Genomic DNA, 11,115 nt, shown 5'->3' with positions numbered 1-11,115 from the left:
CTTTAATAAATAAATAAATTAAATATTTTACTTATTTAACATACACTGGTGCTTTGGCTGTGTATATATCTGTGTGAGGGTGTCAGATCCCCTAGAACTGGAGTTACAGACAATTGTGAGTTGCCATGTGGTTGTTGGAAATTGAACCCAGGTCCTCTGGAAGAGCAGTCAGTGCTCTTAACCTCTGAGCCACCTCTCCAGCCACGACACAGGTCTTTCTTATCTTGGAATTTCTACAGAAGTCCAGAAGACAAGGAGAAGTTTCCCAAATCCAAAAGACTGAGATTGCACAAGGAGAATCTGTACTGTGTTGCAAAGTCCACACATCTTCCCGCTTTCAGTGTGAACCTGTGAAACTTCTAGGCTAGAACCATAGCAAGCCAACAAGGTAGCGGGGGATGGACGGTTGGCTGTGCGGATGGCTGGAGAGATGGACGTGGATGAGCCTGTGCCTGCAGCGGCACAGTGAATGCAGGATTGTAGCATTCAAACCCCCGAAGAACTCTCTGTTCCATGATTTCGGGGTTCTCAAGTTCCACACTGGACAAAGGGGTATGAATCCCCTGGTATGGCCTCCAGCAACCACTTATCCGCTCAGACCTGTTTCCCCCATCTCATAGCCGTATGGGGATCTACACGATCATCTCCCTTGTTACCCGCTGCTTCTTTGGCCCCCCACCACACCTGACCCCGGACCACCCACCACCAACCCCGTATCACGTGACCCCGAACCTCCAGGCTAGCAAGTACAAAACACCCTGGCAACCACCCCAGAGTCCTATCAGCAGGCCGAAGCCTCTGCCACGCCCTCTAGGTGAAAGCCACACCCCGAGACGTGAAGGGAACTCGCTTTTCTGGCGCAATCCCGTCCTCCCGTTGCCGTGGCAACCGCCGCCTAGGCTGGCTTCCCCTCAGGACCCTCAATCCTTCGCGCAGGCGCGGGGATCTCATCAGCGTCTTCTGAGGGCTCCGTCCATCATCCCTTCAAACTACATTTCCCGGGAGTCTTCGCGGCCTAGCGCGTCTTTTTTTTCCTCCCGACTACATTTCCTTGAAGAAATTGCCACAGCCACGGTCCTCCAGAGACTAACCCGATTGCCGCTCCCAGAGTCCTTTGCGGCTGACGGCGAGGACTGTATTTCCCAGGAGACTCAGCAGCGCCGCTTACCGGAAGCGGCGGGTGAATTGCGTGCCCTTGCGCGGGGAGTGAAACGAGAGACAGACCATGGTGGCTCGAGTGTGGTCGCTAATGAGGTGCGTGGAGACTCGGGTGGGTCCTGAGCCTTCGGGAAAGTTCCGTGCTGCAAGCATCTGTACCTTGCGGCTTGGTGTCCTGCGACTGCTCACTTCCGCTTGCATCTGGACCCCTTCTCAGGCTCACTGGCAAAGCTAACTGGATCGCCTCTCCTACCTCCCAGCCAGCCCTTGTCACCTACAGCTTCAGTTTTCCCTTATGTACAACGGGGACTCGTGGAAAATCTTGCCCTTCCCCCCTCTCCGGAGCATGAGTGACATGAAGTTCCTTTGGTCTCCCTGGAAGGTTTTATGTCCGGTGTCTCCTGATCTCGGCAGGATTTCGAACGATTCACTGTCTCTTACTTTAAGACTTGGTTTAAAACTCGTGTCACACAAGGCAATATGAATGATCCTTGTTCTGTGGCCTCCCAGGTCGCCGAATGGCGACCCTGCCGCCACAGCTTCTGTCTCTTTTCCCCTAGGTTCCTCATCAAGGGAAGCGTGGCGGGGGGAGCAGTCTACCTTGTTTATGACCAGGAGCTGCTGGGGCCCAGCGACAAGAGCGAGGCTGCCCTACGGAAGGCCGAGGAGGTGGTGCCACCAGCAATGTACCAGTTCAGCCAGTATGTGTGCCAGCAGACGGGTCTGGAGATGCCACAGGTACCCTGGCTGGGACTCAGGCCGGTTATGGTTGGCCTTGGTACCCCACGGCTCCTACTTGGTTGAGTTTATGTTGCTGGGTTTGGGTGACAAGGCTGTGACCTATCCCCACGCACTAGCCCTGTGCTCATCTTTATTCCCAGCTCCCAGCCCCTCCAAAGATTAACTTTCCGAACTTCCGTGACTCCTGGAACTCAGGTAAGGCCCCCTGTGCCCTTGTTTGGGGGATACCTGGACATGCCAGCCTTGTTCCCAACCCTGTTTGTCTTGCTGTTCCTTTCCATTCCTCCCAGTTTATCTGTTTGTGTGCCTGTATGTCGTCTATGGAGCTAAGTAGAAATGATTGGGTGTGGTGGCACGTGCTGGTGTCTCTAGTGTTTGGGAGGCAGAGGCAGGAAGATTTTAATTCCAGGCTAACTTGGTCTACCAAGTGAATTCTAGGACAACCACGACTACAAAGAAAAATCCTGTTTAAAAACAAAACTATCTGAGAAACGTGTAGGGAAGGGGTGACCCCACTCCTGCTCCAGCTACAACTCTTCGGCTTCCTTGGGGGTTGGCTGTGAAAGTGGTTCTGGCAAGCTGGGGACTCACTGGTACCCATGCACTGTCCCTGCAGGCATCATTTCCGTCATGGCAGCTTTGTCAGTGGCCCCCACCAAGGCCCGAGAATACTCCAAGGAGGGCTGGGAGTACGTGAAAGAGCACACCAAGTAACGGATGCCACCTGTCCCATCATTATGGGGGGCGGGGGCAAGACCAGGATGCCACAGACTCAACCACAGTGGGGACCCCACTCTGAGGGCAGCTTCCAGCATTGCTGGTCCAATAAAGGACTTGGAATAGTCCCTGACCTGTGTTCTGGTAGAGTGGAGTGGACTGGAGGAAAATGGATCACCTGGGCTTTTGGGGGTCCTGGCTCCTGGCAGCCTTTGCTTGTGTGAGGAGTCCGGACCAATGGGGAACCGTGTTCCAGATGTAGTGCTTGGAGCCCAAAAAGGTTTGTTTTCAATTTTAAAAAACAGTGTCTTAGGGTTTCTATTGCTGTGATAGAACATCACGCTTGAAAGCTGCTCAGGCAGGACAGGGTTTGTTCCAGCAGCTGGTTCCTCAGGCCTCACTCCCTTGCTGAGGGAAGTCAGGGCAGACCTGGAGACAGGACTGAAGCAGAGGTCATGGAGGTTCACTGGGGGGGGGGGGGGTTGCTCCTTCCTCAAGGTTAGACCACCAGCCCTGGGTGGTGCTGTTTACTGCCCCTCACACATCACTCATTATTCACAAAGATGCTCACAGGCCCATCCGATGGAGGCATTTCCTTAGTGTCCCTCTTCCCAGGTGGCTATTGACAAAAAGTACCGACTAGCAGTGCTTCCCTGTGTGTGTGCATGCATGTGTGTGTGCACTGCCCACACTACCCAGGAGGGTCCTCTCTGGAGCTGGGTGTACAGGCAGTCCTGAGTTGCCTGTCACGGGTACTGGACCACTGAACCATCCCCCTAGCCCTCAGAGAGGATGAAGTAGGTACTAAGGTTAGGGGAGTCTGGACATGGGGAGGCCCTCAACAGGGGTTTCATTTACAACAGACCAGTTCTTGACTTTCCCATTGTCCAGACTGATCATAACCACTCAGGCCTCCCAACCTTGTCCCCTGTAGGTCCCTTTTTTTTTGTTTTTTGTTTGTTTTTTTTTTTGTTTTTCGAGACAGGGTTTCTCTGTGGCTTTGGAGCCTGTCCTGGAACTAGCTCTGTAGACCAGGCTGGTCTCGAACTCACAGAGATCCACCTGCCCCTGCCACCACCTCCCAGCCCCCTCCCTGTAGGTCCCTTTTCCCAGGAGCCACAAGTAAGGCTGCATCAGCTGTCTGAGGCCTTAGTCAGAGAAGGCTGTGATTGGCAGTCAGGCCCAGAATGGGTGGGGCTAAGGTGGGAAGACTCTAGGCCACCATTGGGCTCTGGGTCACCTCCAGGAACAGCTTTTGTCACACAGAGCTCTTTATGTGTCCAAGCCCAATAGGACATCCAGCTATTTGTATATTCACAGAACACCCTGGAAACATAGTGGACAGATGGAGGGGATTTTGGCTGGCTGAACATAACTTTTCTAGGTTCTCCTAGGCTGCAGAGAGCACCTGGCATTGGGCTTACTGCTGTCACTCTGCTTAAGTCCAGAGCTGGTGACGTGTCTTACACTCTAAAACCAGGGGCTACCTGTCTAACCCGGGCTGGGTGTCAGTGATCTCCAGAGTGAGACCTGTGCCCCTCACACCGCTGCTGCCTCCTCCAGCAGCCAGCTTTGTTCTTGTAGAGGTCTGTGCACAGGAAGGATAATAGCCCTGCATGTCCTTGATGCTCACCAAGCCTGAGCTTGCAACATGGGACCAAATAGGCTGTCTTCCCATGTGCAGGACTGAGGTAGCCAAGGCCACAGCACAGGTGCCACACAGAATGGGATTGACTAGGCACCGTGGACACAGCTTGTACAGTTGCTTGTATAGTACCACATCTCTCTCTCGATGAAAATGAGAGGCCAGGCTTGAAGGCTTGAAGTAAAGGGCACATGAACAGAAACACCTTTATTACAAAAAACAGCAACAAAAACCAAATGAAAACAAATTCACATTGTTAACAAGCTACAATATGGCAGATTAAAAAAAAAATCTTTTATACAATGGTGGAGAAGTCCTGACAGGACATGGAGGTCACAGTTGGGCAGCACAGGTGCTCAGTAGCGGCGGGTGAAGCGGGCGTCACTGGGTCTGCTACCCCGACTCTGTCCTCCAAAGCCTCCCTGCATCCCTCCACGCGGGATCACATGGCCACGTGAGGCTCCACCAGGGGCGAAACTGCCACGCCTAAGGAGAGGCCAGGGACCATTAGACAGCCTTCCCCAAGCCACAGGCGGTCCCCAGCTCACTGCAGTGCAGCCCTGCCCCCACCTGGCAGTAGAGTACTCACCCTGACATGCCTCCACGGTTCATCATGTGGCCGGGCCCTGAGTGGCCTGACATGCTCCTCTCACCTCCTGCAGGATGAGGCACAAGTCCAAGAGGGCAGCTTGGCAGGTGTGGAGCCAACAGCTGCTTGGTCTCAGCTTGCCCTACCCCACCCCAGTCCCTTCTCAGCCAGTGGCCCTGGCTTCCACCTAGTTCTCACCTTGCCACCTCTTGTGCTCACGTTCCATCATGCCTCCGTCAGCTGCGCCCTGCCACGCCCGGTCGTCTTCAAGTCTCCGACTGTGCTCCCCCCAGTCACGCCTGCCCCTTGGAAAGAGACCCCTCTGACCTGCACTGCCACACACACCAGGCCCTCAGCAGATGGTGTTGTTGGGAGGTACAGGCTCCACCAGGTCAGGCTGGTCACCCCCATTCCAGGCCTTGGGAGGGTGGGACACAAACCTGGGAGGTGGGGGCAGCCCTCGGCCTTCACTTATTCTCTTGTTGGAGCCGTAGCCCCAGCCATCTCGAGAGTCCCGGCCATGGCGTTCAGGTCCTCCATGGCGCTCAGGGTAATGCTGGACCAGAGAAAAGGGTGAGGTCAGCATTGTCTTTGATCCCTAGATGCGAGGATACAAAGCTCAGGGAGCAGAGTGTGACCACTATTACAGTGTCCTCCTTCACGAAGGGTTAGGTTCACAAGGCTCCTTACAAAGAGCCCGGCCTATGCATAGCACCCTTGCTTTACAAACGTGAGACACCAACCAGAAGAGTGGCAGCACACAGATACCCACATGAACTCTAGCGCAAGGCCTCACTCTGTGGCTGAGACTGTATGTAAATGCCAGTAACCCCTATCTTAACTACCTGAGTGGTGGGATTCTGAGGGTGACCAGTATACCCAGCTCAAATACTGGCTTATCAAAACTGTTTTAAGGGCCAAGGCAGAAAGACCTGACAACACCAAGTGAAGCCAAGCACAGTGAACATCTCCCAAAGCCCCCAGTTTCCTGCCTGAGCACAAACAGTCCTGGTCACTGGCGTTCTTGGCCAGCTCTTGCTCTGTCTTCCTATCTCTAAGTCAGAAGACACTGTCACCTGCCCTTCTTTGTAGTGACAACTGCATGTACAAATGAACACTCACACAGGCCACTTCTAGTCACCGGTTCCCAAAGACAACTAGCTATGTGGAAATAGCGACATCAGGATGGAGCCATAGGACTGAGGAATGAGTGTATCCAAGGGCCGCAGACAACCCGACTTGGTGATGGAAAACCAAGGATGGTAAGCAAGACAGTAGTGAGGGTGGCACTGTGCAGCTGAAGCCTGACAGTGGGAGAGCAACAAGGGGACAGAGGATGCAAGGGGCACTGGGTCAGCCCCATAGGGAGCAGTGGCTCAGGTGTGTAGGAGGGAAGGGCATGGCTAGCACTGTGACTCCAGAGTAGCAGTGTGTAGCACTATCAGCAGCGAGTGGGACCGCCCTTTCACAGCTGGAGCAGTGGCCCGCGCACTCACCTGTCCATCTCGGTCTCCCATCATCGACCTTGAACCTTCTCTCCTAAAAAATAGGATTTCAATGAGACCAGATAGGGAGGGGTCTGTGTGCACAGAGCCCACCCAACATGGTCATGGGCCCACGATGAGGCTCACCTGTCCACGGAGTGGTTGGGATAGCGGCCCCGGTCTCTGTGGTCGAAGTCATGGAAGCGGTCCTGGCGTCCAAAATCTGAGTGGTAGCGGTCATCCAGTGTGGCCCGTTTGGCTTCTGGCCAGTAGGCATCATCACGCCTGCGATGGGGTATGAGGCAGGGACATAAGGCACCTAGAACCTGCACAGCTCCAAGTCACAACCATGTCCCTGGCAAGAGCTCTTTCTGTGGAGGCGGTAATAAGCCCTTGGACCAAATACCCCCACCTCTGCCTTAGTGCCACCGTGAATGCTGGATGTCCTGGCCTTTGGAAGGCCTTAGCACTGGCAGCTTCACAGGACACCTGCCTGCCTTCTACCATAGATTCACACACCAACAGGCAGCAGGCTCGGCCTTACGTTCAACAGTGAGACCCTGCCCCGCCCCGCGCACCTGGACCTCTGGCTGCTCACCGGCCATCCACATCATAGGGCCTGCGCACGGCTGGCCGGCGCTCCTGCTCATAGCGCAGCTCCTGTTGCCGTCGCAGTTCCTCTCGTTCGCGATGGATGCGCTCCTGCTCACGCCTCCGCTCCTGCTCCACATGCATGCGCTCGCGCTCCAGCCTCTCCCGCTCCATGCGCTCACGCTCTAGCCGATGGCGGTGGAAAGCCAGGCGCTCACGGGCGATCTCTAGCCTCTCCCGCTCCTCCCGCTCCCACTGTGCCTGCAGCCGCTGCTCCCGCTCGCTACGCTCCCGCTCCCTGTAAGAGGAGGGCAAGTCAAGTCAGAGGGTTCAGTGTGAGAAGCTAGGGGCATGCTAGGACAGCCAGGTCAAAAACAGCACTGCCTTCCTCTGTCTTCCTCTCCCCTTTCGCCCAGCAGAGCAGCCAGAGGCTCTGCCCCATTGTGCTGGCCTGCCCTGGAGCCCACATAAACACACACACACTGCCTCAAGCAAGGGCCACTTTAGAAACTGCAACAGTGTTGCGATCAGCTGTCAAATGCCTGCTATACCTTTTCCGATCCTTCCTGGGCAAGTGAATATTCCCATCGTCCCTGCCCTGCTGGACACTTTCTGAGGTCTCTGAAGATGGTAAAATACTGCGGCAGTCATCTCAGTACAGGGTCCTCAAAGTGCCCAGCCAGTGAGCCACTCAACACCCACCCATGGCTGTCCCTTCCAGCCCTGCTCACCTCCGTGACTCGGAGTCTCTGGACTTTCGGGACTCTTTAACTTTGTCAAAGGACACAACAGACCGCTTTTCCCGGCTGGCCGACTTTCGGTCCTGGCTTTTGGAGGCCTGGTTCAGTAACAAAAAGAGAATTAGTGCAGGAGGGACAGAGGCACTTGGCACAGGGACAGTTGCTGACTGAAGGTGCTCACAGGAGAGACTCAAATGGAGCTGCCTATGTCCCCAAATGGCATAAAGTCACCATTCATCATCCCCGCCCCGAGAAGGACCACCACGCGGTCCTTCTGCTTCAGCCTCCAGCATGCTGTGCTGAGTTGTGAGCTCCAGGCTGGCTAAGTCACAACTATTGCTCTAACTACAATGAAACTCTAACTTTCTGGAGCAAGTGTCTCACTGTTTAGCCCTGGTTGGCCTGCAGCATATCGCAGTCTTCCTAATAAATCCCATCTGCCCTTTCCTTCACAGTCAGGGCCATATATACCATCTCCTCAGGTGTGATAGCGCCCATTGAGACCCACCCACTTTCCCCTGGAGCCCACCCTTCACCTTCCCACTTTCTAGCTGCTACAAGTAAGACTGAAGTAAAAAGCCACCTCGAGACACCAGTGCATGTGGGAATGGCCACAAGTCGCAGGCAACAGGCCTTCTCACTTAGCAGTGAGCCATGCTGGGCTTTGAGACCCTCAGAGTCCCGGGTTGATACAAACATGCCAAGCCTAGACCCTGCCTTCAGAAGCCCCCTGTGACCCAGGCCCGGCGCCACATGATGTGGTCCTCTAGAGGCTTGGCATGGATGGGAGGTCTCAGGGATGCCAGACCCATGCTAAGGTGGTCAGGCTCTGAGACTTCAGAACCCACCAAGGTCTGCAGCTGTCCCAACAGTGGGCTTCCAGGAGGCAGGGACGGGAGGCAGCACATGGCGGCCATCAGAGAGAGCAGCAGCAGACAGGCTACTCTAGATGCCTCGCATCTCTCTATGAAGCTTCCCTCGAATCACTGGAGCATCGAGCCTGCTGTCGGTCTGACACTCACTCTCTCTTTGGACCCAGATGTCTTCACACTGATGACAGGCACACCTTTGGACTTGTCCATCACCACAGTGCGCTCGGTACCACGGCTTCCTGTAAGCAGAGGGAGGGAAGAGCTGAATGCAGATGGTGGCTTTAGGCTATGCGTGAAGGGACACAGGCATCATTGCCTACCTGACTTGGTGGTCCGTGAGCGCTCTGAAGGCCCAGGCTTCTGATCATCCGAGTCCTTGGTCTTCTCTGTGCTCCCATCATCCCCCTTTTTGGCATCGTCCTTTCTGTCGGCTTTCTCCTCCCTCTTCAGGGTTGCTGACCTAGAAGTGAGTGGCCCACAAGCCTCAGAGCAAACATTCAAGAGGCAATGGCTACCCAGTTCATAGGTGCAGGGGGTTCAAGGCCATCTTTGGCACGTGCTAGTGGGCAGGGAGGGTAAGAGCAAAGCTCTGGTGGTCTGCAGGAATACCTGTCACTGGTGCTGGCCTTCTCCTTCTTGCTGTCTCCATCTCTCCTGTCAGGCACTCTCTTGCCAGCAGGCTCACTTTTGGCCTATGGAAGAGTCAAATGCTAGTGCCCCTATGCCCTGGCACCAGTGCCAGCCCCAACTGTAGCACATGGCCAGTTACCTTTTCCACTGAAATCATTTTGCCATGCAGCTCAGTCTTATGCAAATGGCTAATGCATTTTGTTGCCTCTTCAGCTGTGGACATAGTGACAAAGCCGTAACAGCGAGCTCCAGGACTGCGGGCATTCGTCACAACCTTGGCACCCACCACCTGAAGAAAGCAAACCACCTCAGTATTACTGCAGGCATGGACCTGGTAATCACAGAGCAAGGAAGGGATTCTGACTCCCCTCAGCCCAAGGCCCTACTAGAGGCACTGGGGAGAAACAGTGCAGCCACCAGCAGAGGTTCTCAAGGGGACTGGGAGGCTTTAAACTGCACATGGGAGTGACAGTCATACCATGGACTGAGTCTTGGTGGAGTCACAGAGCCATAGACAAACAGTAACCAACACAGATGATGGCAACACTTATCAGTGAGTTGAGAGGTGGCTCAAGTGAGTCCTCTGAAACCACCTGGTGGTCACAGCACCACACTCTCACGGCATATGTGGAACCCAGCCCTGACAGGGAGCTCCAGTCTGTCCCCGAATAAGCCAGGACACAGACCTGTGCAGCCAGGTCCTGTTGCAGGATATCTAATAACACTGTAAACCTTAAATTTGTATTATTTACTGGAAAAATCTGTTTCTAATTTTGTTGTTTCAGCTCTAGCACACACTTTAATCCAAGAGCTTTCTGCTTGAATATTGTACACAGAATTAAATAAAGTCAACCACAGGTCAAGAGGCAGAGCAAACAACCAGCTGACAGGAAGTGAATATACAATGATTAGACAGGATGGGCAGAGAGACACAAGAAGTGGAGGGGAGGGACATGAAGAGAGGACCTGATTGAAATGGTAGAAGACAGGAGGCTTCTGGGACAAGGGCAGAGAAGGAAGTCAGTTGAGTGCTTTCTCTGCCTCTCTGGGTTAGCAGGCTTTCACCCCAGTATCTGACTCCAAGTCTTTGTGGGTAAAATTGAACAACTAAGATTTTACTAAAAACACTTGGCTTCCAACATGGGGCACAAACACGGACAGAGAAATCATGCCATTTGTAGTCAAATGATGAGAAGTCATCAGGTTTGGTAAGACACCTGGGAAGGAAGAGTTAAATAATATTAAAAGAAAAAAACTTTCCTAAGTTAAGGATGGGAACTATGGTGTACTCTAAATGGCAGAAAACAGAATAAATGACCTAGCTGAGATTGACATAATACCAATTACAATTACTATCGGTCTGGTAATTCATATTTTATCCTCAATAGCCAGTGTTTTTTGTGCCAAATATGAAGAGTGGATTTAAGATACAAGCATTAAAAAGACGTATGAAAATAAGAAAAATTCTCAGACACAGACAGAGGAATTTAGACAAGAATCTACCACACCACTGCATGATGCAACTAAAGAGGAGAGACCCAAGGTTATCAGAAACCCAATCTTAGTTTAACCAGTCATTATAAACCACTACCAGCAGATGATAGAGATCGCCAAGGCTATGCAGAAGTTGACTTGGGATCCTGCAGAATGTTAGATTTCAAGAGACTTAAGGAAATAGTCATTTCATATGGCATGCATTCTCCCTATGTGAAGCAGGTGTTAAATTCATGGGTAACTCAGAACAGAATTATCCACCAAGACTGGAAAGATTTGGCAACAGTAATATTAGAAAGCTGGTCCTCAGATACAATGACTAACACGGTAGAAAGAAGATCATAGGGTCATAGAACAGTGAAATAAGGTTAGAGGTATTAATATTTCTCAAGATCAGTTGCTAGGTGAAGATCAACATTCTGATTTACAAAGACAGCTTGAATTTGATGATCAC

The 11,115-nt window shown here is 52.9% G+C and overlaps 2 protein-coding genes across 3 annotated transcripts in view; one reads left to right on the top strand and one right to left on the bottom strand.

Moving 5' to 3' along the window:
* The first annotated feature begins 1,122 nt into the window (after positions 1-1,122).
* On the top strand, positions 1,123-2,747 carry CUNH19orf70 (chromosome unknown C19orf70 homolog). The gene is made up of 4 exons (XM_005371089.3): positions 1,123-1,254; positions 1,719-1,896; positions 2,040-2,094; positions 2,516-2,747. The coding sequence occupies exons 1-4, from the start codon at positions 1,226-1,228 to the stop codon at positions 2,611-2,613; spliced, it is 360 nt and encodes a 119-aa protein (XP_005371146.1). The 5' UTR covers positions 1,123-1,225; the 3' UTR covers positions 2,614-2,747.
* Positions 2,748-4,441: 1,694 nt separating this feature from the next.
* Safb (scaffold attachment factor B) overlaps positions 4,442-11,115 on the bottom strand; it is a 28,140-nt gene continuing 21,466 nt past the window's right edge. Inside the window, exons 10-21 of one of the 2 annotated variants that reach the window (XM_005371087.2) lie at positions 9,307-9,456; positions 9,147-9,229; positions 8,858-8,997; positions 8,688-8,776; positions 7,657-7,763; positions 6,933-7,223; positions 6,482-6,619; positions 6,347-6,389; positions 5,291-5,406; positions 5,049-5,155; positions 4,851-4,917; positions 4,442-4,747 (exon numbers count right to left, since the gene is read on the bottom strand). In XM_005371087.2, the coding sequence (XP_005371144.1) occupies positions 4,618-4,747; positions 4,851-4,917; positions 5,049-5,155; positions 5,291-5,406; positions 6,347-6,389; positions 6,482-6,619; positions 6,933-7,223; positions 7,657-7,763; positions 8,688-8,776; positions 8,858-8,997; positions 9,147-9,229; positions 9,307-9,456 (1,461 nt within the window). In that variant the 3' untranslated portion in view covers positions 4,442-4,617. The remainder of the gene's footprint in view (positions 4,748-4,850; positions 4,918-5,048; positions 5,156-5,290; positions 5,407-6,346; positions 6,390-6,481; positions 6,620-6,932; positions 7,224-7,656; positions 7,764-8,687; positions 8,777-8,857; positions 8,998-9,146; positions 9,230-9,306; positions 9,457-11,115) is intronic. The other variant, XM_005371086.3, reaches the window with a different exon arrangement.

Source organism: Microtus ochrogaster, unplaced genomic scaffold (assembly GCF_000317375.1).
Source record: "Microtus ochrogaster isolate Prairie Vole_2 unplaced genomic scaffold, MicOch1.0 UNK98, whole genome shotgun sequence".
NCBI classification, from domain to species: domain Eukaryota; kingdom Metazoa; phylum Chordata; class Mammalia; order Rodentia; family Cricetidae; genus Microtus; species Microtus ochrogaster.
Note: the sequence above shows the minus strand (reverse complement) of the source record. Positions and strands in the feature narration are given on the sequence as shown.